The 26,635-nt window shown below is 33.5% G+C and overlaps 2 protein-coding genes across 3 annotated transcripts in view; one reads left to right on the forward strand and one right to left on the reverse strand.

Annotated features, from left to right (window-relative positions):
• Nucleotides 1-12,000, reverse strand: part of LOC143673050 (uncharacterized) — a 57,559-nt gene extending 45,559 nt beyond the window's left edge. The window contains exons 1-2 of one of the 2 annotated variants that reach the window (XM_077147423.1): nt 5,192-5,318; nt 4,701-4,866 (exon numbers count right to left, since the gene is read on the reverse strand). In XM_077147423.1, coding sequence (XP_077003538.1) covers nt 4,701-4,866; nt 5,192-5,249 — 224 coding nt within the window. In that variant the 5' untranslated portion in view covers nt 5,250-5,318. Of the gene's footprint in view, nt 1-4,700; nt 4,867-5,191; nt 5,319-11,957 lie in introns of those variants that run through there. The other variant, XM_077147425.1, reaches the window with a different exon arrangement.
• Nucleotides 12,001-13,027: 1,027 nt separating this feature from the next.
• LOC143673049 (RNA-binding motif protein, X chromosome-like) lies at nt 13,028-25,321 on the forward strand. Its single transcript, XM_077147422.1, has 9 exons — nt 13,028-13,130; nt 15,004-15,116; nt 15,498-15,604; nt 18,413-18,587; nt 20,176-20,328; nt 22,470-22,584; nt 23,538-23,651; nt 23,733-23,821; nt 24,305-25,321. Exons 2-9 carry the CDS (start codon nt 15,008-15,010, stop codon nt 24,607-24,609), a joined length of 1,167 nt encoding a protein of 388 aa, XP_077003537.1. The 5' UTR covers nt 13,028-13,130; nt 15,004-15,007; the 3' UTR covers nt 24,610-25,321.
• The last annotated feature ends 1,314 nt before the right edge of the window (nt 25,322-26,635 follow it).

Below are 26,635 nucleotides of genomic sequence, written 5' to 3' on the forward strand. Positions count from 1 at the left end.
CAGAGTGTGGGCCTTCCACCTTGTTGCAGTGGAAGAGTCATGCGGCCTCAGGTCTTGGAGAGGGTGAAGCACATTCCTTGGGGTTTGGGGAGAGCCTGGCTGCCACCACATGGAGGGGGTAGAGCATGTGCCCCGGAGATGGCAGAGAGCCCGGGTGCAGCCCCGATGCTTGGAGAGGGTGGAGCCTAGAGAAGGGTGGTCTCCCCAATATCCCCCAAGGTTGCATTCAGAGAGAGGCAGGCATAGGCATTTGAAAGGGTGGGACTGCCGCTTTCTAAAGCCCTGAGGATAAATGAGTCTCAGACTTTGAAATCTAATGGACTTTGCCCTGCGGGTTTTTGAAATTGTACGGGTCCGGTGACCCCTGCGTTCCTTCCTCCCTATGGAAATTTGTATATGTATCCTATGAATGTTCCTCCTTTGTATGTTGGCAGCAAATAACTTGTTATGAGTTTTCAAAGTTCCAGAGCAAATGGAGAGAATTTTGCCTTAGGACAGACCATGCCTGTAACTGACTTGATGAAATTTTATACTGTCTCTAATTTTGTACTTCATTGTACTGCTACTGAAAGGTTTAAGGTTTCTGATATTGTTATGAAATTAATGTATTTTGTATATGGGAAAAACATGTCTTTTTTAGGGGCCAGAGGGTGGAATGTGCTGGTTTGAAAGGAAGTATGCCCCCTAAGAAAAGCCATGCTTTGATATAAATCCCATTTCTTAAAGGTAGAATACTCCCTATTCAATATTGTATATTTGAAACTGTAATGAGATCATCTCCCTAGGTGATGTGATTTAGTCAAGAATGGTTGTTTAACTGGATTAGGGCATGACATGTCTCCACCCATTTGAGGGGGTCTTGATTGGTTTATTGGAGTCCTATAAAAGAGGAAACATTTTGGAGAGAGAGACTCAGAGAGGGCAGAGAATGCTGCAGCACCATGAAGCAGAGTCCTCCAGCCAGTGACCTTTGGAGATGAAGAAGGAAAATGCCTCCCGGGGAGCTTCATGAAATAGGAAGCCAGGAGAGAAAGCTAGCAGATGACGCTGTATTTGCCATGTGCCCTTCCAGCTGAGAGAGATGCCCTGACTGTGTTTGCCATGTGCCATCTCACTTGAGAGAGAAACCCTGAACTTCATCGGCCTTCTTGAACCAAGGTATCTTGCCCTGGATGCCTTTGATTGGACATTACTATAGATTTGTTTTAATTGGGACATTTTCTCAGCCTTAGAACTGTAAATGAGCAACTTATTAAATTTCCCTTTTGAAAAGCCAAAAAAAAAAAAATCGAAGTGGAGGGAAAACTAACTAATTCATTCTATGAAGCCAACATCACCCTCATACCAAAACCAGGAAAAGATATTACAAAAAAAGAAAACTACAGGCCAATCTCTCTAATGAATATAGATGCAAAAATCCTCAATAAAATTCTAGCAAATCGTATCCAACAACACATTAAAAGAATTATACATCGTGACCAAGTAGGATTCATCCCAGTTATGCAAGGATGGTTCAACATAAGAAAATCAATTAATGTAATACACCACATCAACAAATCAAAGCAGAAAAATCACATGATCATCTCAATTGATGCAGAGAAGGCATTTGACAAGATTCAACATCCTTTCCTGTTGAAAACACTTCAAAGGGTATGAATACAAGGGAACTTCCTTAAAATGATAGAGGGAATATATGAAAAACCCACAGCTAATATCATCCTCAATGGGGAAAAATGGAAAACTTTCCCCCTAAGATCAGGAACAAGACAAGGATGTCCACTATCACCACTATTATTCAACATTGTGTTGGAGGTTCTAGCCAGAGCAATTAGACAAGAAAAAGAAATACAAGGCATCAAAATTGGAAAGGAAGAAGTAAAACTATCACTGTTTGCAGACGATATGATACTATACATCGAAAACCCAGAAAAATTCACAACAAAATTACTAGAGCTAATAAATGAGTACAGCAAAGTAGCAAGTTACAAGATCAACATTCAAAAATCTGTAGCATTTCTATACACTAGCAATGAACAAGCGGAGGGGGAAATCAAGAAACGAATCCCATTTACATTTGCAACTAAAAGAATAAAATACCTAGGAATAAATTTAACTAAAGAGACACAAAACCTATATAAAGAAAACTACAAAAAACTGCTAAAAGAAATCACAGAAGACCTAAATAGATGGAAGGGCATACCGTGTTCATGGATTGGAAGACTAAATATAGTTACGATGTCAATCCTACCTAAATTGATTTACAGATTCAAGGCAATACCAATCAAAATTCCAACAACTTATTTTTCAGAAATAGAAAAACCAATAAGCAAATTTTTCTGGAAGGGCAGGGTACCCTGAATTGCTAAAAACATCTTGAGGAAAAAAAGCGAAGCTGGAGGTCTCACGCTGCCGGACTTTAAGGCATATTATGAAGCCACAGTGGTCAAAACAGCATGGTATTGGCATAAAGACAGATATATTGACCAATGGAATCGAATAGAGTGCTCAGATATAGACCCTCTCATCTATGGACATTTAATCTTTGATAAGGCAGTCAAGCCAACTCACCTGGGACAGAACAGTCTCTTCAACAAATGGTGCCTAGAGAACTGGATATCCATATGCAAAATAATGAAAGAAGACCCATATCTCACATCCTACACAAAAGTTAACTCAAAATGGATCAAAGATCTAAACATTAGGTCTAAGACATAAAACAGTTAGAGGAAAATGTAGGGAGATATCTTATGAATCTTACAATTGGAGGCAGTTTTATGGACCTTAAACCTAAAGCAAGAGCACTGAAGAAGGAAATAAATAAATGGGAACTCCCCAAAATAAACACTTTTGTGCATCAAAGAACTTCATCAAGAAAGTAGAAAGACAACCTACACAATGGGAAATAATATTTGGAAATGACATATCAGATAACGGTCTAGTATCCAGAATTTATAAAGAGATTGTTCAACTCAACAACAAAAAGACAGCCAACCCAATTACAAAATGGAGAAAAGACTTGAATAGACACCTCTCAGAGGAGGAAATACAAATGGCCAAAAGGCACATGAAGAGATGCTCAATGTCCCTGGCCATTAGAGAAATGCAAATCAAAACCACAATGAGATATCATCTCACACCCACCAGAATGGCCATTATCAACAAAACAGAAAATGACAACTGCTGGAGAGGATGCGGTGAAAGAGGCACACTTATCCACTGTTGGTGGGAATGTCAAATGGTGCAACCACTGTGGAAGGCAGTTTGGCGGTTCCTCAAAAAGCTGAATATAGAATTGCCATACGACCCAGCAATACCATTGCTGGGAATCTACTCAAAGGAATTAAGGGCAAAAACTCAAACGGACATTTGCACACCAATGCTTATAGCAGCGTTATTTACAATTGCAAAGAGATGGAAACAGCCAAAATGTCCATCAACAGACGAGTGGCTAAACAAACTGTGGTATATACATACGATGGAATATTATGCAGCTTTAAGACAGGATAAAATTATGAAGCATGTAATAACATGGATGGACCTAGAGAACATTATGCTGAGTGAGTCTAGCCAAAAACTAAAAGACAAATACTGTATGGTCCCAATGATGTGAATCAACATTCGAGAATAAACTTGGAGTATGTCATTGGTAACAGAGTTCAGTAGGAGTTAGAAACAGGGTAAGATAATGGGTAATTGGAGTTGATGAGATACAGACTGTGCAACAGGACTAGATACAAAAACTCAAAAATGGACAGCACAATAATACCTAATTGTAAAGTAATCATGTTAAAACACTGAATGAAGCTGCATCCGAGCTAAAGGTTTTTGTTTTGTTTTGTTTTGTTCTTACTATTATTACTTTTATTTTTTTATCTATATTAACATTCTATATCTTTTTCAGTTGTGTTGCTAGTTTTCTAAACTGATGGAAATGTACTAAGAAACGATGATCATGCATCTATGTGATGATGTTAAGAATTACTGATTGCATATGTAGAATGGTATGATTTCTAAATGTTGGGTTAATTTCTTTTTTCCGTTAATTAAAAAAAAATTAATAATTTCTAGCCCTTGATACAAAGTGATAGATATGTAAGTCTTCCATTCCTCTGAACACTTCGAAGCTACTTAGGGTTATTAATTGGTCGAATTTCAGTACTGTTGTATTGAAAGATTAGGGAGGCCTCAAGAGACAAAGAGATTTGCGTTAATAGCTGGCTAGTAGAGCAGTAAGAATATACATAATATTTATAAGTTAATTTCTCCATCTCATATGGGTTTGGTTCACGGCATCCCAAAATAATTACAATAGTAACATCAAAGATGAGAGATTACCATAACAGACACTACTAGTGAAAAAGTTTGAAGTTCTATGTGAATTACCAAAATCTAAGACAGAGAAATGCAGTGAGCATATGCTGCTGGAAAAATGGCACCAAAAGACTCATTCAATGCAGTATTGCCAGAAAACTTCAATTTATAGAACATGTGATATCTGCAAAGTATAATAAGGTAAAGTGTCATAAAGTGAGGCATGTCTGTATACCCTTGATAAAACTTCATATTTTATTTTTACTATAATATTTTTTAAAAGAGTCCCTCTATTGCCTCAAAACTAAATGAAAATTCAGTTAATTATGACGTGGCAAACATTAAAAATACACCTAGGATTCATTTGTCAATGCTTTAGTTGTACTAACATTTTAATCAAATAGCTGGCTGTGGAGAGGATCCACCACCGACTCAGGAGAATGTCCTGGCAGGTTTCGGTCATGGACACTAGCCATGGGATACTGCAGGATGCTGACAGTGATCCGATGATCACTGGAGTCAAAGAGCTTAGCAGCTGCTTTTGAGAATAGGATACTGTAAGAGATTGGATATAGAGGAAAAGTTAACCACAGCATGAAAAACTTCTTGTTGAATGATTAACAAAATCCAATTTATTTTTTGGGGGGGTCTAATACAGGTAAGTGGAGAACAAAGAAAAAAATGAAGAGGAGAAAAGAAAAGGTGGCCCCAAAAAGTAGGATTAGAAGAGACAGAAATAGAACAAAGAAATTGGAGAAAAGTTAAGTGACAAGGAGGAAAAAAAAACAAAAATTATTTTTAAGGTAAAACAAGCAAAAACACCTTCTCTGGTACTGAAACAAAAATAATGGGGAAAAAATCTTAAGGATCTGTAACTTACCACCACAGCAGTAAAAAGCCAGTCCCCAAAACTGGTAGAAGCAAAGTGGAGCACTCATGTTGCCTCAAGAGGAAGTAAATGCAAAAAAAAGAGCTCTAGGAGAGTGCCTACACAGGTTGAGACTGAGATTATAGGGTATAGAATGTCTGACATCATAAGTACCATTTGTGAGATAACTACCTTCCTTCTATTATGATCAACTGGCTAGAGTTGTTATATTTAGAAATGCAACCAAGTTAAAGGTGACTTTAAATGTAAAATAAAGTTTTGTGGTCTTCAGCACAATATTGACCTTTGTTTTAGAGTATGCATGACCAATGTTCCAGTACATTACCTTGTAAAATGTTTTAAAATGTTCAGCACTTCTATGTGGCTTGAATTAACCAACACATACTACTTACTAGTTAAAAACAATTAGATAGACCGTATGGCCTAATAGTGAAAGAACTTAATGAAATATTTATTATAAATAACGTATAGTTACAAAATGACAATATGGTCACATTTTTCACTCATACATGTATTCACATGTACACACCGACTATGTCTCAATATAGAAATACTCATTGTATATTTATAGAAAATAATCTTTAAAAATTAAGCTCACTGCCCTCATTGGCAATTTGGGTAAATAAATAACCATTCAAAAAATAACGACTGAATTCCTACCAATGATGAAGTACTGTGCTATACATTGAACATATAAATGTGAGGAAAACAGTCTTTACCCTCTTCTGTTTAAAGGAGGACTCTTTTAATTGGTAATATGATAGTTTCTGCTGAAAAGAATCTAACACATAAAATCAATTCTACAAAAATAAGTATGCAAATGTACAGTTCAGGACAAGTAGGCAACTTCATTATTTTATCAGAGATATAAATTCTCTGACAACTTTAGAACTTTATGCCAATCTTCAAGACGGGACTGAAAATGGCTTCTATGTACTGGTCTTCACATCCTTCATCAAAACCTGAACAAAAAAGAAGACTAAGTGTATATTTCCCAGCAGAGTCAGACCCATTAAAAAACTTTCCTAAGAAGTCTTGAAAAATACCCTTTACTTATAGTATCTTGACTACTCCATTGTTTTTCTGCTTTTCTTTCTTCATTTCTCCCTTATTAATTGATAAGAACTACTCTAAGCATCTAAGTTTTGCAATAATCATTAAAATATTTCTAGGTAACAAAGCTATAAAAATGTTCATTGGGAAACTCATAACTGCTCAGGATGAGAAGAACATAAGAAGTAATAATGAGAAGATTATAAAATGACAATAAAGTAAGACTTGAATTCTGATCTGAGGGATGGGTAGAAATTAAACATAGCAGAAAGACTGCAATTTAAGATACTATGAATAATTTCTTTGAAGACCTATTATGGGAAAGTAATGCATGTAACATTCAAATTATTTAAGGAAAACCAACAGGGAAAAAAGAGCACAAGAAAGATGGGAAGCAGTAGAAGGCTGAAGAGGATGATGTTGGGTAAATATAATCACATGAGCCATCAGAACTCACTTTATTAGAAGGAATGGTTCTTGGATTTGTTATTATTCTAAAAGGTAACTGACAGTGTAATGCAGAAAGACTAGTAATGTAGTATAGGCTCAAATATATATATATAAATGAAATATACACAGCAACATTAATACTAAGAATGGGAGAGAAAATTTGGGAGTATGAACCAATGCAATAAACGGAAAGCAACTAGTGGCATGGGAGGCTTTAAATCAATTATAGTAATTAAATCATAATTAATTCATAACTTAGATGGACAAACCACAAAAATTAAAAGACAGATATTTTCAAACTGGAAAAAGAGTAAGACTCTACTACGACGTGTCTAAAGTAATAAAAAGCTAAATTTACTAATTCTCTTACAGAAAACCTATCTACTTTTGGTTCTTTTAATTTTGTATTAAAATTATATTATGTTAAATTACATTTACTTTACTTCATACTTATAATGCAAACCTAATCAAAAGGAAACTACAAAAAGAGAAATGTAAGGAACTCCAAGGGCCTGTCATTCCATAGCAACAAGAAAAGATCTGGTATGAACTGTCAGAACTAACTTTGTCAGACCTGTTGCTGATACTGACTACAGAAGCACACACAGTGGGATAGAATCCCACACACTTCTAAGCACACAACCAAAGTCTGAAGAGACCCTGGGCAGAACACAAAGAACTGAGGCATTCTGCACACAAAAAGGACTCCTGGGGGAAGAAAAGAGAGAGATCGTGGAAGGACTCTTGGCAAGAAGTACAGAAAAACAATCCAGTTTCTGTTGGTTGAATCACACAATGGCAAAATGGACTTTTCTGGGTTGACCAATCTTTCTGTATCGACCCCATCAGGGTCCCTGGGGTAAGATATCCTGTGAGGAAGTAACTGGAGGCAGAAAAGCTTCACTGAAAAAAAATAGGGAAATTTAACTGCTATTAGATAGAACCTGTTCCAGAATTTAAAAATGTAATGAAAAGGATACGCTGAGTTAGGGAAAGAATTTAAACAAATTCTAGTAACTATGGAGAAAATTCTGCACTAAAGCAAACAGAACAGATCATGATTCCTGGAGAAGGACTAGATGATAGGAGGCTTTTTCTTGGAAGTGAAACAATTGCCCAAAAAAGTACAATCTTTTTAAAAACTGCGTGTCCAGAAAAAGAATCAGATTAGGAAGGGCTGAGAAAAACTGAACATACACAGGCTACTCTGAAGGGCCAGAATTCTTTGTACCAAAGATAAAAGAAGATTCTAATTCAAAGGGGGAAACTGACCTTTAAAGTTAATTCATCAAGATAGTACATGACATCAGAAAAAAATTGCAAGCAATACTAGGAAATATGAAGATACGACTCTGTGAAAGGACAAAATTAAAACTTTAAAGGACAAACTGCTTTGAAACAACTTATGAAAAATAGTCAAACAAATCTTCTAAATCAATTTAAGGAGATGCAAGAAAACACAGAGCTACAGGAAATTAAGAAGAAAATGTGTGAGCTTAAAGAAGCTCTTGAAAGTTTGAAAAGACAAATAAAAATTCTGGTGATGAAAGGCGCAACGATGAAGACTGAAAATGCACTTGAGGCATTTATAGGCAGAAGAAAGAATCAGCAAACTAGATGTCAGGACAAGTGAAATCATACAATCAGAAAAATACATAGAAAAAAATGCAAAAAAATTAGCATTTTCTAAGGACTTAAGCAACAGCATGAAGCATGCAAATATTTGCATCATGGGAGTCCCAGAAGAAGAGAATGGAAAAATGGCAAAAAGAATATTTGAGGATGTAATAAATTCATATTTGATATTTAAGAATATAAAACTCTTATGAAAGAAATAAATACACATGTCCAAGAAGCACAATGTACTCCAAACAGAATATCCCAATACACCTATTCTGAGATGCATACTAATCATTATGTCAAATGCCTGAGACAAAGACAGAATCATGAAAGCGACAAGAAAAAAGGAATTTGTCATATACAAAGAATCCTCTACAAGACTAAGGTACAATTTCTCATCTGAAACCACAAAGGCAAGAAGGCAGGGATATGATACATTTAAGTTACTGAAAGAGAAAAACTGTCAGTCAAAAATTATTTATTGAGCACAACTGTCTTTCACAGATAAACAAAGCCTGAGAGAGTTTGACAACAAAAGACCTGCCCAACTAGGATTAATAAAATGAGTTCTGCAGATTGAAAGTAAAGGCCGGGAGCCAGTGACTTGGGATAGTGTGAAGAAATGAAGATCTTCAGTATGAATAACTAAAAGGGTAAAATTAAAACCTCAATAATACTGTATCTTCAATATAAAAGCATGCTCTTTAATTCCTATAAGAGTTAAAATACAGTTGAACAAGGAAAAAAGTATATTTCTTGTTAATGGATCACAAAATAAAATAGGTAATATGGGACAAAAGTCACATAAAGGTAGGAAACAGAGGAATATGGGAGCAGGGTACATGTATGCTATTAAGGGTAAGTTGGTATATTTTCATATTTGTAGGTGTGCCAGTGTGAATCTGTTATGTACTCAAGACAAGCCAAGTTGTTTAATCCTCATTCAATATTGCTGGTGTTATCTTTTTTACCTGTTTCCACAGAAGATGTGACCCACCCAATTGTGGGAAGTTAACTTTTGATTAGGTGATTTCCATGGAAATGTCTGTACCCATTTAAGGTGGGGATGCTTACTGGAGCTCTTTAAGAGGGAAGCATTTGGAAAAGGCTCAGAGCCAGGAGAACCAATCGAACCAAGAGAATAGACAAAGACAACAGTAGGAACCAAGCCCTGTTAAGGAGAAAGCTAGCAGACTTCAACACGTGCATTTCCAGCTGAGATATAAATCCTGAGCTTCATCGGCATCTTGAATCAAGGTATCACTCTCTAGATGCCTTAGATTGAACATTTCTATAGACTTGTTTTAATTTGGACATTTCACGGCCTTAGAACTATAAACTTCAAACTTCTTAAATTCCCCTTTTTAAAAAGCCATTCCATTTCTGGTATACTGCATTTCAGCAGCTTTCAAACTGGAATAGTAGGTACTAAATGTAGGCTGTGAAATACATATCCCAGATTAACCACAAAGAAGTTATTTTATCAATATACACAGACATATATGACAGTATGGTAACCCATAATAAACTCTGGAACCTGTCCTATAACCACTTGTTGAAGAGTGCTTTGAAAATTAGTTCACCTGCAATATTTATTCCTATTTAGGAAGTTTCCCTGATCCTAATGTATCATGGTTTTTGTTGTTTTTGAATCTATATATTTATTTTATGCTATTTTCATAAGTTTTATGTTGTAAAAAACACTGAAACATTTTTATCACTGGAATTAAATGATATTTTAAATAATATAGCTTTATTATAGGCTCCATAGAAATAGCCTTTTCCCTTTTTACAATTTATTTATTTACTTACTGATCGGCACTATAGTTGTTCTTTAATACATTTTTCAAATATGTTTTCTGGAATTCATCATGTCTTTCCCAATTATTCATTACTTTCTCTCTTGATAAGTTGTGTTTTCTTTAATGTCATCTAATTTTCTAAATTACTATCATAAGCAAAATTTCTTATAATCACTTCCTATTTCTTTCTTTACTTATTTCTCACTCTTAATGTCTGTTGGTGTCTGTTTTTATTTCTTTGACTCCCCTTTATAGGTATGCTATTAGTGGAATTACACAAAAATAACTTAGTTGCTGCAAAACATCCAAAGCTGACAATTCCTTTTAAGATACAGAATTGATGCTTTTAACCAGCCTCTAAAGAAAGCAGGACTACAAATTAATTTCAGCATCCTTTTTTCTGCTAAAAATAAAAGGAATTACAATAATTACACAATCATTTTTTAAAAGCACTGAATTATATTCCAGGTATTATACATTAAATGTCTATGGGCATAATAATATGTTTATCTCATAATAATCCTCTCTGGTAGATACCATTATTAACCCCTTCGCGCAGGTCAGGTAAATTCAAGAAGCTAAGCGATTTATCCAATTTCACACAGGTATTAAATTTGGGGGTTTAAATTCTTCTTGACTGCTTGATTTATATTCTCTTCTATTAGTGACCACAATTCATTATAATATCTTAGATATCATGCTTCCAGTCAAAATGACTTCAAGTACCTATCTAAAACATAAAATAAGTAATAGATTGCAAAATATTTCATATTTCCCTTCAGTTTATCATTTTCACCAATACCTAAACTTCACTAACTGGCTCTATTCACATGGATATGCAAGTTATTTCCAGAATTGCCATTTAATTTCAGGACTACAAATTTCTGCAGTCTTTTTATACCACCTCATTCTCTATTTGTGCTTCTTCCATTTAGTCAAGACATATCTTTCAATAACTCTATGCCTTTGCAAATGCTATCTCCACTAAGAATACCATCCTAAAATGACATCACATAAATTTACAACTCATTTAAAAATTCTTTCTCAAAAGGCAATTCATTAGTTTTTCAATTCTGTTTTTTAAGAGTTGGTTTATTAAGTATCTGAAGGAAGATCATTGGGTTTGAATCCCTGTTACGCTAGGAAAATTTCTGAAACAACAGGCATCTTTGAAGTTTTCTCACTAAGTTGCTTATTTGGCATATGAATAATTAAAATAATCCCATTAAAGGAGTTCTAAAACATAATATATGTAAATTTTTTATCTAACTGGTGATACTGACAAAATTTTCTTTCTTTTTTTTTTTTTAACATGGGCAGGCACCAGGAATCGAACCCTCTGGCATCGCAGGAAAGCATTCCTGCCTGCTGAGCCACCGTGGCCCACCACAAACTTTTCTTGAAATGGCACCACTAAATATATTACTTTTTTTTTTTTTTTTACTATTTTTACCCACTGGAGCATTTTCTCATATGTTGTATAGAAGTTACTCCATGTCTGCTTTCTCAATGTTGTTACCCCAATGATTTCTAATGTATTAATTATTTTCTTTTGGTTATCAACTGATTATATTTTTCATTCTTGTATAGTGTTACTCAATTATATTATTAAATATATAATAAATGCATTTCTGCAAAGATTTATCATTTGAAACAAAATTTCACCTGTAGAGAAGTCAATCTATGATGTTGATAGAGCCAGGCTAAAATTATACAGACATATAATATTGAATGGAAAGGTTTTAGTAATAAAGAAATAAATACTATTGCTAATGGGTTGCTACTTAAAGACAATTTTATAAAACATATCTAAATGTAAAAGATAATTTTACCTTTGGTGCATTGTTTGTTAATGGGTTATAAACCTGAAAGAAAAATAGTGAAAAGAAAATAGGTATTATCAGTACCATATTATTCATAATATTAAATAAATTTTAATTATTTCATAATTGGAGGAAATTTATAAAAATTAAGACATCAGTGTGTTAAGATATGAAACACTGAAAAGCTTAACTGTATTAAGTGATGTACATCTGAATTATGTAACATACATAAATTCTACCCATGTAAAATATGAACAGAAATTGTAGAGATCTCACAAAACTTGTTTTTGTTGACTTCCATAATATTCTAATATAAAATTTGATTTTGGAAACAAATTCAACAAAGAAATTATAGTAGAAAACAATAAATCGTCAAAACAGTATCTTTCTAGGCAATAAAAATATACTCATTTTCATTTATTACAGATAACTGTTAACGAAGAATTCTATGATTCCGAGACTGTCAGAGAAATTGTGTGACTGGAATTTTTCCTTTGATTTTGACAGTTTTGTTCCAATCACTGCCTTTAGTTACTTAATACAGGAAAACTTCCTCAAGTTGATAAAGTTGATAAAGTTTTTCAAATACGTATATTTCAAAGTTGAACGAGGTCTTTTCAGCCATAAAGTTTTATGATTTTCATTATTTCCTGTTTTTCCTTTTTTACTTATCTTTACAATTTGGTGTTCTATTATTTGCTTATTTTAAGTTTCTCTTTGTAAACAAATGGGATGCTTCTTAATTTGCTAAATCCTGGCGTTCCATGTGGTGAAGCAGAGTGCCTATGTTCGGGAGCAGATACAAATTACGGCTGTACCTCTGCTAGTAAAAATTTACTTTCCCTTTAAATGTGATCATTTCCAAGTGTAGGTAAACATACAATTAGAAAAAAATCAGAAATTTCTTAACTTCAGTTGCTCCATTTTCCATAACTACACCCCCCGCCCCCAACCCCCACCCGACCCACTTCCCCCACCCCCTCCCGCCAATCAGTCTTTTCTGTCCAACCGCTACTTCACACATCATCCTCATTCCCTACTACCCCTGCGGCTCAGCAGTACGTCACATCCGGTTTGGCAGCATGTTATATTAGTCGAGCGGGTGTAGGCTACCGTTACTTCCGCTAGTTTTCGTTGAGGTGGGAGGTTATAGGCGAGAGCTCGGAAAATCTCAAACAGGAGGTAAGGCATTCAGACTTTTAAGCGAATTTGGTATTCATAAATTACATGTGAAGCCTAAGCACAGATGTTGAATTTATAAGTCAGGAGAAAGGTTAGGTAAATGTTCTCCTGCAAGGGCGGGAAACTTGATAACGATTTTTTCCTCTCAGAGAAGTTCTTTCAGGAAATTTCTTTAAGAATTTGATATTCATAAATTACATGTGAAGCCTAAGCACAGATGCTGAATTTATAAGTCAGGAGAAAGGTTAGGTAAATGTTCTCCTGCAAGGGCGGGAAACTTGATAACGATTTTTTCCTCTCAGAGAAGTTCTTTCAGGAAATTTCTTTAAGAATTTGATATTCATAAATTACATGTGAAGCCTATATAAATGCGCGTGTGTGTGTGTTATCTGGTGGAATTGTGTATCGGTTTTTTTGTCTTAAAAATGGCTTTTTGTCTCCTTGAACGGTGTATTTGTGAGGCGGCAGTGTAAAACCAGAAAGGTTATAGGGTTTTGCGTCTGGTGGAATTGTGTGTCGGTTTTTTTGTCTTAAAAATGGCTTTTTGTCTCCTTCAACGGTGTATTTGTGAGGCGGCAGTGTAAAACCAAAAAGGTTATAGGGTTTTGCGTCTGGTGGAATTGTGTATCGGTTTTTTTGTCTTAAAAATGGCTTTTTGTCTCCTTCAACGGTGTATTTGTGAGGCGGCAGTGTAAAACCAAAAAGGTTATAGGGTTTTGCGTCTGGTGGAATTGTGTATCGGTTTTTTTGTCTTAAAAATGGCTTTTTGTCTCCTTCAACGGTGTATTTGTGAGGCGGCAGTGTAAAACCAAAAAGGTTATAGGGTTTTGTGTCTGCATAGGAGTGGGGAAGTGGAGATCGGTTTAAAATGTGGGGAATTGATTTGTGGGACGGAACACTGGGCGGGGAATCAGTGGCCAGTCTATAAAAGCAAGTCTAGACATATTCGGTTGCCTTCTTTGCTGTGTAATTATCGCTTTTTTTCGGCCACGTTGTGGCGGATAGGTACGCATTGTTTGTTCCACATAGCGCCCGACGCCATCTTATTTCATAGGACGCCATCTCATTTCATAGGACGCCATCTCATTTCATAGGACGCCATCTCATTTCATAGGACGCCATCTCATTTCATACGGCGCCATCTTATTTCATACGGCGCGGTCTTATTTCATACGGCGCGGTCTTATTTCATACGGCGCGGTCTTATTTCATGTGCTCTGAGAACTATCATTCTTTCTGTGGGTAGGCACTGTACTTAGCCTATACAAGTAAAAATTTATAATATTAGTGTGCAAGTGATTGAATGTTCAGTGGTTAGAAATTGTCAAATTTGGATATTCGTTGTAAATTTATGTTACTTCAAGTCAACATTTACTAAATCTTATCGTTAGAGGTTTAAATTTCCCTCTTTGTAGATTTTAGTCCGGTCTGTAACTTTATGATTTATTTTAAACAAAAACATTTTATAACTCTTTGGAAAGTGAACTATTTTAAATCTAATTGAAATAAAGAATATTTTGTATGTAATTAAGAGAAAAGGTAATACATAGAAAAGAAGTTGGAAATACTTCTCTTGCTTTTCTTAAAACTTAGAGTATTGTTAGGTGTGTATGATTTAGAAACATTTTCGTTAATGTTTGAGGCTTCACATACTGTAACCCTGAAACAAAATATATGTAATTTAATTTAAAAAAATTTATGGTACTGTTGGAAAATGGTAATTTTCCCCCCTTTTATTAGTGTACCTTCAGCTTTATCACAAGTTTTCTTTTTCTTTTAAGAAAGACAAGTTATTTTTCACTTGAGATTTAAATACATTTTATAATGGCGTTTGCTTCTTTTATGGTATTTATTTTTTAAAAACCTTTTACAGCAAAATGGTTGAAGCAGATCGGCCTGGAAAACTCTTCATAGGTGGCCTTAATTCAGACACCAGCGAAAAGACACTTGAAGTAGTGTTTGGGAGATACGGTCCTATAGCCGAAGGTAACTTGAGAATCAGCATCAAAACTTATTTTTTTTAAAGTGCATGTGTGGTAAACATTTCATTTTGTTTCATTTTTATAATGGGAAAGTACTAATTTCTCTAGGTGAAAGAATCTGCTAAAGAATGTAAATTAATACCCTGAGTATATTTAGAATGGAGATCAAACAACAGAATGGGGTTGAAGTAGGGCATGATACCCTATCTGTAGTTATTCATTTTTTGCATTTAGAATCTCAGTAAGGATGTAAAAATGTAATAGAATTTTTTATAATTTTAGTGATTAACTGTGCTCTGTCAATTGCAAATAAAGATTTTGAAAATGAGAAGTTCTGTTTTATATTTAAAATACATTACATTAAAAAGATTTACATATATTGCAGTTCTTTTAATGAAGGATCGGGCAACAAACAAGTCTAGAGGCTTTGCTTTTATTACATTCGAGAGCCCTGCAGATGCTAGGGATGCTGCCAAAGACATGAATGGAAAGGTAAGAATCCTAGTAATCTTCTAGGTCTGTTTTCTTTAATTTTATTTTTTTTTAGCAACAGCATAGTGGCATACATAAGATAAATTGCTTTAGCCTTCAGTCTTCTAATAAATATTTAATTACATAAAAAACTTATAGTTTGAATAAAAGAGAATTGAAATAAATGTATGAGGCAAACTACATTAAATCTCTTATGTGAGATTTAAAACCTAGAATATACCTCTACAAAAAGAAATTATAACAAAAATAAAGTTAGTATTTATAAAAACTATTGAAGTTAATGGAAATATTTCTGTAGCCTAAGAGACCAAAAAGACGATAGGAAAAATTCCTTGCCATTTTCCTGGTTAAAAATTCTTGGAAGAAATTATATTTGAGCGGTATCCTTACATTTAGAAGAGTATTCACTTCTTGCAGACAGAAAATATCTGGGCATATTGAAGAAGGTAGGCACTGGAATGGCTAGTAGCTGGCTTCACTACCCCTAACTTTGATTTTCTGAAAAAAAAATTCATTCTCTGTAAATATTACCACCTTTAACTGAAGTGATTTTTGTTAGATACCTGTTGGTTCATTAAATGTTGATTCATTTTACAATAATGTTTGAGGGCCTATTTGAGCAAATATTCATTTAATGTATTGTGCATAATACAAAGTAGTCCTGGTCTTCCTGGATCTTAGGAATGAAGTAATGTCTATGTCTCTTTATTTAAAAGTTTTAGTGATCCTCTAAAAACAAAATTCCTTAAAATTGTAGTCATAGTTATATTGATTCTATGCACTCTTTTATTTTATCTTACATTATCCCAATCTGATGATTCTAAAGTATTTTAAGTGTTCCCTAATATACCATACTGTATTTATGCCTTCTTGCTTTTTTTGAACCTGCTTAGGATAATTCTTCCATGGCTTCCTCAGGAATAACTATTCCTTCTTCAAAATTGAACTTAGGTTAATTATATTCTCCAAAAACTTTTCTCTTTTCCCTATCTTATATCTTTTTATACTCACTACATTGTATATTTATTTATTCATTTGTTAAATTATTTCCAGTACTTTTTAAGTTCTCTTAAATTGAAATAAAGCGTAGTAATTTCTCTGAAAACCCAGTTCCTAATAAATAGCAGTCCATTATTTAATGACTCTTTTCTATATTGAGGTTTGGTAGTAACTGAAACTTCTATTTGACTCATGGTTTTGTGTTAGGTATAGTTGACATTCATGTGGCATAATTGGTGTTAATTCTTTTTTCTTTTAATTTTTAACTTCAGAACATGTAGATGGTGTAGGGATTATTGCTAAATTCAGTATGTAAATACTGAGTGTTTATTGTTTGCCAAGCACTGATTTAGCAAGTGGAGAAATATAAACAAGACTTTTATGCTAGGGTGAAAGAGAAGAGCTATATAGATTAAAATAAATAAATTTCATCTGTATATGAATGTTAGGAAGAAACTAAAGTAGGTAGTTTAGTTAGACAGTGAGAAAGTGAATTGTTTTTTTATATAGAAAGAAATTTTAGTTGAATGTTAAATTTAGGGTGAAAGAGAAGAATTATAAAGGTAAAAATAAAAGTTTACCTGTGTGTAAATGTTAGGAAGAAACTAAATACACAATCTAATTAGAGAGTGATAAAGTGAATAGTATTTTTACATAGAAATTTTAGCTGAGAGAAATTCCCAAATTTTGAATGTTGGAAGGAGACAGTGGTGCACATATCTGGGGAAAATACAAGGGTTCTAAAAATCGCAAATGAATCATGAAAACAGGAACAAGTAAATATTGGGGAGGGTCCAAATTTCTCAGAGGTCTTGGTATAAGTATTAAGGATTTAATAGAAAAGTAATAGGGTTGCAAGGGTAGTTCAGTGTAGAATTCTCACCTGCCATATGGGAGATCTGGATTAGATTCCTGGTCCACGCACTGCCCCTCCTTCGCCCCCCCAAAAGAAAAACCAAACAAGCAGAACAACAAACAAACAAAAAATTCAACAGAAGATGACTGCAGTAATGGAATACACACCTGGAAGATAATGAAATGTGACCCTGCCACACACCATACAAAAAATTTAAAAAAAAATAGAAGCTGCTACAGTATTTGATGTAGAGCGGTTATGCTGATCTGAATTTTGATTTTAAGAATTGCTTTGGCTGGTGGAAGCATCAAATCTTTAGCAAGTCTTAATTAGGACATTTAAGTATTTCTGAGAAATATGAACATGTATTAAAAGCTATTTTTTTAGAATATACCTATTTAAATATTTAATAAAGTAAGTTACCAGAACTAAAGTAAAAAAAACAACTGCAGTCTCACTGGATCATTTCCTTTTCAGTGTTTAGCAAAATAAATGGTCAAAAGTAATTAAGAACATAGAAGAAATAATATGACTAATTACTTTGAAAAAGTAACTTTTTTTTTTCTAAATTTATAAATTCGTTCAGATATCCTTGGGATGCTGAGAAATTTAAATACATGGTGGGGCTTTGAAAGGAAATGAGTCATGTTTGGTAGAAATTGATGTGCCACATTCTAAGTGTAAGAGGTATTCATCATGATTTGCTTTTAGAGTACATTTTAAGGAGTTGTTATAATGTGTGTGGTTTTGTGTTGGCTGGCTCAATAATATTAAGCGGTTACTAAATAGATATCTCCTGTGTTTGGCACTAATGACCTGTCATCTTAGAAGAAAACGCTTTGGGGAAATACATTGATCTTGAACTTGATTATAATTTGAGTAATAAGCTTGTGAAACTTTATCGTTTAAGTTAAATTTGACTTAATATTAATGAAAAGACACTGTCTTTTTAGAGTTTGAATGGAAAAGCAATAAAAGTAGAGCAAGCAAACAAACCATCTTTTGAAAGAGGTGGTAGACGGAGGCTGTCACCTCTTGGAAGAAACAAGAGCCCACCAAGAAGTCTGAGATATGAAATAGGAGGAAGTGGAGGAGCAAGAGGACGTTCTTCACAAGGAGGACATTTCGGTAATGTTTTTAAAATATAAGGATAAAGACATGGGAGTGAAAAAGATTTGAATGTATCAAAATCTTGGTTTTTATTTATTAGGAGCAAAATAAATTGCTGTGAGCTGCATTAGATGAATAATTAACGTTTGATAATAGAATTTTTTGAGTTTGCCAGAGATTAAAGTTATGGTTGATTTAAATAATGTACAAAAGTTACACGTTGTACTGAAGTAGCCTAAGTTTTCATGTAAATTTATTTTTTTCATGATTTCTTCTTTCTACTTCAACAATTTTTTGTAAGACTGTCCTATTATCAGACATCAGACTTTCCCACTTTAGGACCAAGAACTTCTAATGAGTTTAAATCAGTGATTCGTATGAAATAAATTACTAAATGTATTAAATCATTTTTGATTGTTAGGGTATTAAAATAGCATCAAAACAAAATTAAGGATTCTTGAAAACCACACAACTAGAATTAAAAGTCACTCAGAATACTCAAACTTCAGAGATAAACACGGTTCATGTTTTAACATTTACCTTTAAGTATTTGTTTTACTTTAATACATTCTGCATTTGCATGTAGGCTATGCAGATTAATCGCTGTTCATTTTGATATGAATTTTGAGACCTAGGCCTTCTATAAAGAAGCTTAGGAATCTTTGGGAACTACCAAGCTTTGTTTAGACTTTCACTGTTGTTTCTGACTTCAAAAAAGGCTAAAACTACTGCTTCACAGATATATGTCTGTTTTATGTGTGCAAGGGAGATGCCTTGCTAAAATTATTTTTAGTACATTTTTTTTACTTAATTGGAATTGCGCTACTTTTCTTTTTTCTAGAAGTCTATGTATCCAACTAGTATTGTTTGAACTTTTAACCAGCTCTCAGAAGTCTAGCACCTAGCTTCTGATATTCTTAATCACATATGTAATTCATTTAGGAAGTATTTCCCAAACTAGAATTGCAGTTTGCTCCATTTTTAGTGTGCAAAGATGTTTTCCTCTGCTAACTTGTTACTGATCTATACTTTGCAAGATGTAAGAATAGACATTTTCCTCAGATCTTTGACAATACCAAGGAGTTGAAATTTCTTGGAAAAAAATCTCTGGAAAGGTGAAAAATAATCACAGATATAATTTATTTTTTCTGAGTTGCCTTCTTTTAAGTTCTGTTATTTTGGTTTCTGTATATGATGTGGCATTTTAAAATAGCTTTCTCGACAGCCAGAATTTTGTGAACAGTCATTTATAATTTCCTTTCTAGTATGATGAAAAAAATGTATTTTTAAATTTAACTTATCTAAATTTTAGACGTATTTACATGATACAGTTTTGCTAGTACTTTCCACCTTCCAGTTCTTCCCTAATCAGTTTATCTCACACCATTATAAAGTCACTTCATTAAATTCTTGAGTCTTTTTTCCCTCAGATTTTTCTAAATTGATTTTACCATAAATGTTAGGGAAACACTTTCCGTAAGTGTTCTACTTATGTCATATAGGGAAATATTAAATTTTATTTGTTTATTCAAAGATGAACTTTAATGAATAGCAAATGTTATAAACTGTTCAGTATATAACTGAAAAAACTTTGTCTTCAATATAGATGATGATGGATATTCCCTTAACCTCAGCATGAGTTCTTCCAGCAGAACTTTTCCAACTAAAAGAGGTCCATCTTCAAGAAGTAGAGATCCTCCTTCTAAAAGATCTGCTCTTTCTGGTCCAGCACGAAACAGTAATAGGATGGGAGGACGAGGTAAATGGTATCTAATAGAAAAGACAGTAGCTATAGCTATTTGAAGCCAGATGTTTAACTTTAAATTCAAGAAGTAAAGCAAAATGACAAGTGTATGTCCTATTTATTAACCACTGGTTTCTTTTCCATCTCTCTAGATAAGTTTTCAGAATCAGTTTTAAAAAACATATCTAATAATAAAGACAATTAGGTAATTAACATGTCAGGATGAAAAATACCTTGTTAGGTTCATGTTTGCTATGAAATTCTTCTTAATATATCCTTAAGATCCTGCAAATACTTACTATTAATATTAGACTTCTTTTTCATGTAGTTTCAATTTAAATTTTACAAATTTGGTAAAAATTGTAATGTGTTATATGATATAATATTCTGGCCTGAGAAAGATGTTATTTTGACCATATGGTTTCTTTTCTTTCTTATTCAGTAACTGAAATTTTTCCATTTTAATAATTTTCCTTTATTTGTATCATGATGGTGTGTTGCTGAAATTATTTTGTTTCAGATAAAGATGATCGTAAATAATACTCTTAATCTCAGAATAACTTCTTTTAGAGAACTCTTGCTAGCAAGAATAGGGTCCTGGAGTTTTAGAATCTAAAAGTTACTAGAAGTTTTGATTGCTATGACGTATGAGGCTTTTTGTTAGGTTTTATTACAATGTTAAGTATTATTTCAAGACATAAAAGAAAAAATTTCCACTTAAGGAATCATATCATTGAGAAGAAAATATCTAGAGTAAATAAGTCTAATAAATAGAAAGTAGTCATCTGCATTAGCAGTAATCACATATATTGTTTAAAAATAGAATTAAAGTTTGTGAGATAGAGATTTGGACAGGTCAGACATTTGATGTTGAAGTTATTTAATTGTGAAATATATGAAGGCCATCAGCTAATTTTATTAAGGTTGATACAGGGATTTTTTTAGGAGAATTAAACAAAATGAATATCATTAAATACAAAGACTTGTAATAAATTTGAGAAAGAGGAGTAAGATCCGATTGAAGAGAAACAATATACAGTTCTTAGTAAAGAAGTTTAACAATATGTCTCATATTCCCTTTGGTATAGGAGACTTTCAGTTCTCTAACCCTTCAGCTTTGCAAATTAATCCTTGTTAAGGTAAAAGCTTAAATTAACGTTTACCAGGTTTGTCCTTGATGTGGTGGAAGGTCAGGGAATTCAGGTATTTTTGACTATCTTATCAACTTTAAAATATCCAGGAGGCCCTCATATCCCCACTAATGGATCAGCCAGTGAACAAATGAAAAAACAAACAAAAAATACCTCTAGGAATGAGGAAATATAATTAACAGAGTAAGAGAATATTGTTAATTTTGGCAGAAAATTTTATATTGAAAAGGTTTAGTATCTTCAAATGAACTTTTTGAGTATAGGTATTTGCACTAGAAATCGAGATTGTCTATTAATGAGACTAACCTTTGCATTCTTACAATATCAACATTAGAAGACAACTATCCACTTTTTGAATAAACGAAAATATATGTAAAAAAAAGTTACATGTTATATAGCTCAATAAAAGGTAGCAATATTTAAGTCAGAAGGATTGAAACAAAAATGGAAACTAGAATGTGGAACAAATTGTGATAACTTGTCTTTATTTTGAGGTCCTTAGGGAGTTATGAATTATTTTAATCAGAATAATGGTTGAAATATACAGTGTGAATATAGAAAACATAATTTTAGTGTGAACAAAATAATGGTCACAGAAATAAGTGAAGGCAAGATTTGAGAGACTTGAAGTAATCTGGGGGACACATAAACCAATACAATAACAAGTAGGGAAAGAAGAAAGTTGACAGATGTTAGTGATAATAAAGCAGTTATAGGATTTCATCATTAAATTTCTGAAAGCAGTTTCAAAACCATGTATATTTAGCTTAGATTTCTGATGAATTTTATCTACCAGTAGTAATTTAAATATTACACGAAAGTGTCTTATAGGGAGGGAAGATAACAAGATAAAATTTAACATTTAAAAGGCAGATAAAAAATGAGCCTATATAGAATTTTTGAAGGAATAATTTTAAAACATTGTTTTGTAAAGGAAAGATCACTGTTTTGAATTTATCTGCTGCTCCTGACCTGACATACTATGTAAGCATTTTTAAATTAAAGGTCCAGTATCTGGTGGAAGAGAAAATTATGGAGGACCTTCACGTAGAGAACCAGTGTCATCCCGGAGAGATGATTATGTGTTGCCAAGAGATGATGGCTATAATACTAAAGATAGGTAAAGTAAAAAATCACAAAATATGTGAATATTATATCATTGTTTGATGAATAATTTTTTGTTGAGGCAAACTTCAAATAACAAAATCAGTACTTCTAAAATAAGCATTTGAATGGCATTTAATAAATTAACAGTGTTTGTACCCATCACCTCTATCTTAGTTCCAAAATATATCCATCATTGCCCAAACGAAACCCATACTCATTAATCATTCACTGAGCATTCCTTCCTTTCTCCAAGTCCCTGACAACCAACAGTTGGCGTTCTGCCTCTCATGGTTTATTTTTTTTTGGATATTTCACAGCTGTGGAATGATGCATTATATGACCTTGTTTTTCTGTCTTTCTTCACTTGGCATAATGTTTGGAGGTTCATTCATAGAGTATTTACTAGTAGCTTATCTTTTTTATAGTAGAAAAATACTCCATCGTATGTATATACCAGTTTATCCATTATTTCTTGATGGACATTTGGATTTTGAATACACCGCTGTGAACATTGATGCACAAGTTGTGTGTTGAGATTCCTGTTTTCTATTTCTATACCTAAGAATCAAGTATATTACATATCCTGTATTTAACTTTTTGAGAAACTACTGAGTTGTTTTGCATATCAGCTGTCCCATTTTATGTTCACGCTAGCATTTCAGAAGAATTTCAGTTTCTCTACAGTTTCTGTAGGTTTTTTTGGTTTTTAATTGTAGCTATCCTAGTAGGTATGAAATGTTATCTAGTGGAATTTATTTGCATATCCCCCCAGTTACAAATGATGACCATCTTTCTGTGCAATTCTTATTTGCATAACTACTTTGGAAAAATATCTATTGAAAAAAATGTTCTAGGCCCATTTTTTAAACGGGTTGTTTTTATTGAGTTGTGAGAGTTCTCTGTATATTTTAGATTTAAAAAATTGATATTTTCTTTAATTTTCTGCTTTATTTGTTTTCCAAGCAGAGATTATCCAAGTTCCCGAGACACCAAGGCTTATGTTCCACCACCAAGAAAATATATATATCGTGATTATGGCTATGGTAGTTCTCCGGGTGATCATTCTTCACGAGGTTACAGGTACTCTTAAAAACTTGTTTTTATCAAATCTTTACAATTGTTGATTGTGACATTAATCCTTTTTTTTTTTTTTAAATTTAGTGATCGTGATGGTTATGCTGGGGGTCGTGATAGAGATTATTCTGATCATCCAAGTGGGGGCACTTACAGAGATTCATATGGAAGTTATGGTAAGAGACCAGTTACACCTTATATAAAATAAAATTAGGCTTTAGCCAGAGTATTTTAAATCAAATTTTATTGATAAAGTAAAAATCTGTTACCTTTTGGTTAGTTTGAGGACCTTTATTTCCTTAATAACTTGAAAACTATTTGATAACTTTTAAAAGTATGTTGGCATCATCATTTTTCCACATGAGGGAAAAAATAACCTTTTCAAACAGCTACAGGAAAGTGATTAAATAGTTTAAAGTACATGATTAAATGGCCAGATTTTCAGCCAGTTTCTGAGAATATTGCTTTAAAAACTTTCCTGAGGTCTGAAATGAGTACTTTTGAAATTTCTTGTAAATCTAAAGTCCTTTAACTACACAGAGGCAGATAAAAGAATAATTTTCCCAAACTTACATACTAACAAGCCAGTAGGTAAAATTATATCAAATATTTTAAGATGTAGATTAAATCTTGCTGATACTTGACCATTGACCCTGCAGGTAACTCTCGTGGTACACCACCTGCACGAGGGCCTACTGTAACTTACGGTGGGAGCAGTCGCTGTGGTGATTATAACAGTGGACGAGATGGATATGGCAGAAGTAGAGAAGCTTACTCAAGCAGCCGAAGTGATACCTACTCAAGTGTTCGTGAGCGTGGTGGTAGACAAGAACGTGGGCTTCTACCATCTCTGGATAGGGTATACCCAGCTCCTCGTGAATCATATAGCTCAAGTTATGGGCCCTCCCCCAGTGGAGGTTGTGGGGGAAGCCGATCTGAAAGAGGAGATCGAAACAGATATTGAAAGAGTAATAGTTTTATACCAGTCTTTGTTTGAAAAAAAGGGAACAGTGCTACTTTATGTTACCTATGTACTATTAAAAAGTTGGGTTTGGAAGGGAGGGGCTTCTATAATTGTCCCTCCTTGAATTTTTTGATATTATGAAGAAAAAGTAGAATTTTTCTCAATGTTTTCGTAATTGTTAATGTTAATTGAAAAGTAGCATTTCTCTATAACTTTTCTGTGTATTGTTAAAATTTTCAAAGTAAAAATTTCCATGAAATGTTATTTCCTGTTTGTGGTTTCATGTCTGAATTACCCAAGTTGAAAAGCAGTTTAAGCAGTTTATTTACCAAAATCACTGATTGAATGTGTTTGGATAGTTCATTTCATTGTGAATGTGTTTGGATAGTTCATTTCATTGTTCTGAATTTCCCATTGGTGTCTTAGAACATTTTTATTTTTGTGCTTAGATCTTTAAAACATTCATATGCACATAAAATTAAGTAGATGTTGCATATCCAGTGAAGCCACACCTGTTTTCCATTTACTAGGTAGATTAAACAAGTTATATATTCCTATTTAAAAAATTGAATGTTTGAAAGTTGTAAGAGTCCTCAAAACATCTATAAAACAGTGTTTGACCTAATGCCAAAAACTGTATTCTTTATGCTTTTGAAATAACTATAAATTATGCTATAGATCAAAGGCAGAATAAAACTTAGATTCAATGTGATGGAAGACTTTAAGAAATTAAAATCTGTAATCCATTTTCTTGTTTACATTAAAGCAGCAAATGACTGAATGGTTATAACAGTATTTAAACTAATTTTTTACCGTTGCTTCCTATTGAAACAGAGCTGGAAGGATATTAAGGAATGATGAGAAAGAGAGAAAGAAAGACAGACAGACATAGATGGGTTCAGGGGGTCTGAAGCTTAACTTTACATCAGACATCAGACAACTTTATTCTTATCCAGATCCTATTTAAATACTGCAGGGTGATAAAAGGCATGCATGCATTTCTTGAAATAACAGCTTATTTTTCAGTGCTCTCTTCCTTCATACCTAACATAATCATTTGGGGTAAACATTCTCTTCCTCCCAGACTGGTATACATAACAAATCTCCACAGTTTACTGCTGCATCCTGAGGCCAGCTACTCCCAACAAAACCTGCAGGTCTTGTTTTAACCCTTGGCGCCTACATTTACCCACATTCAAATTTAATCCATTAACTTTCCTGAGTTTATAACCTAAGTGAAAATAAGTGCTTTTACACTTTGTTTTAAAGAAAAACATGTTTTGACTTGAGAGTTATATCAACACTTTCTTGGAGTATTTCAAACTGTATGATAGATCTATAGTATTGTTCATATAAATACAGAAGAATTAGAAAGGATTAGGTGTTTTATCAGTAACTGAAGTTCAGAAGTGTAAGGATGGTTTCATGAAGAAGCTTCATTCATTTTTGATGCCTAAGTATATAAACAGTCTTATGTAGGTAAAATTGTTTTTGTGAAATTGTGGTATTTTAATAGGATCCATTTAAAGAAATGCCTTTACTTCACAAGGGGGAATTCAAATATTTAGAATATTCAAAGTCTTAAAAAATTTTTGGTGAATGTATTAAAACATGAAAATCAAAACAATTTTTGTTGGAGAACCAACCATCCTGTGACCTGATGCCCCTCTCCAGCCTTTTCCTAATCAGAGCCCTGTACCTAGTACCATTTTTCAAATGCGCGACTTCGCAGTGGTATCAGGTTTGTCTTTGTTGTAGCGATCTTCAATTGCTCTGGGTTCATGACAGTACATCATTTATTTTGTGAGCTTTTCTTGTGGCACCTAGGCAAACCTAAAATGTCTGTTCCAGTGGGAAGGTTATGGGGCTAACCCTCTGACATGAGAGGTGCACACAACCATTACCTTGTAGGTAGTAGGAAAGAGATACTGGCTAGGTGTAACACAATATACTAAAACTGACCTTCCTTTATATGAGTAAAAGCAAACTAGTGCTTCTGTGTATTTTCTTCCTTGGTGATTGCACA

This window comes from Tamandua tetradactyla (assembly GCF_023851605.1).
Source record: "Tamandua tetradactyla isolate mTamTet1 chromosome Y unlocalized genomic scaffold, mTamTet1.pri SUPER_Y_unloc_1, whole genome shotgun sequence".
NCBI lineage: Eukaryota > Metazoa > Chordata > Mammalia > Pilosa > Myrmecophagidae > Tamandua > Tamandua tetradactyla.

Coding starts and splice junctions, on each gene's coding strand:
- LOC143673049 (XM_077147422.1), top strand. CDS start 15,008: ATGGTTGAAGCAGATCGGCCTGGAAAACTCTTCATAGGTGGCCTTAAT. Junction 15,605..18,412: donor CCAAAGACATGAATGGAAAG/GTAAGAATCCTA, acceptor CTGTCTTTTTAG/AGTTTGAATGGAAAAGCAAT. Junction 22,585..23,537: donor GGCTATAATACTAAAGATAG/GTAAAGTAAAAA, acceptor TTTTCCAAGCAG/AGATTATCCAAGTTCCCGAG.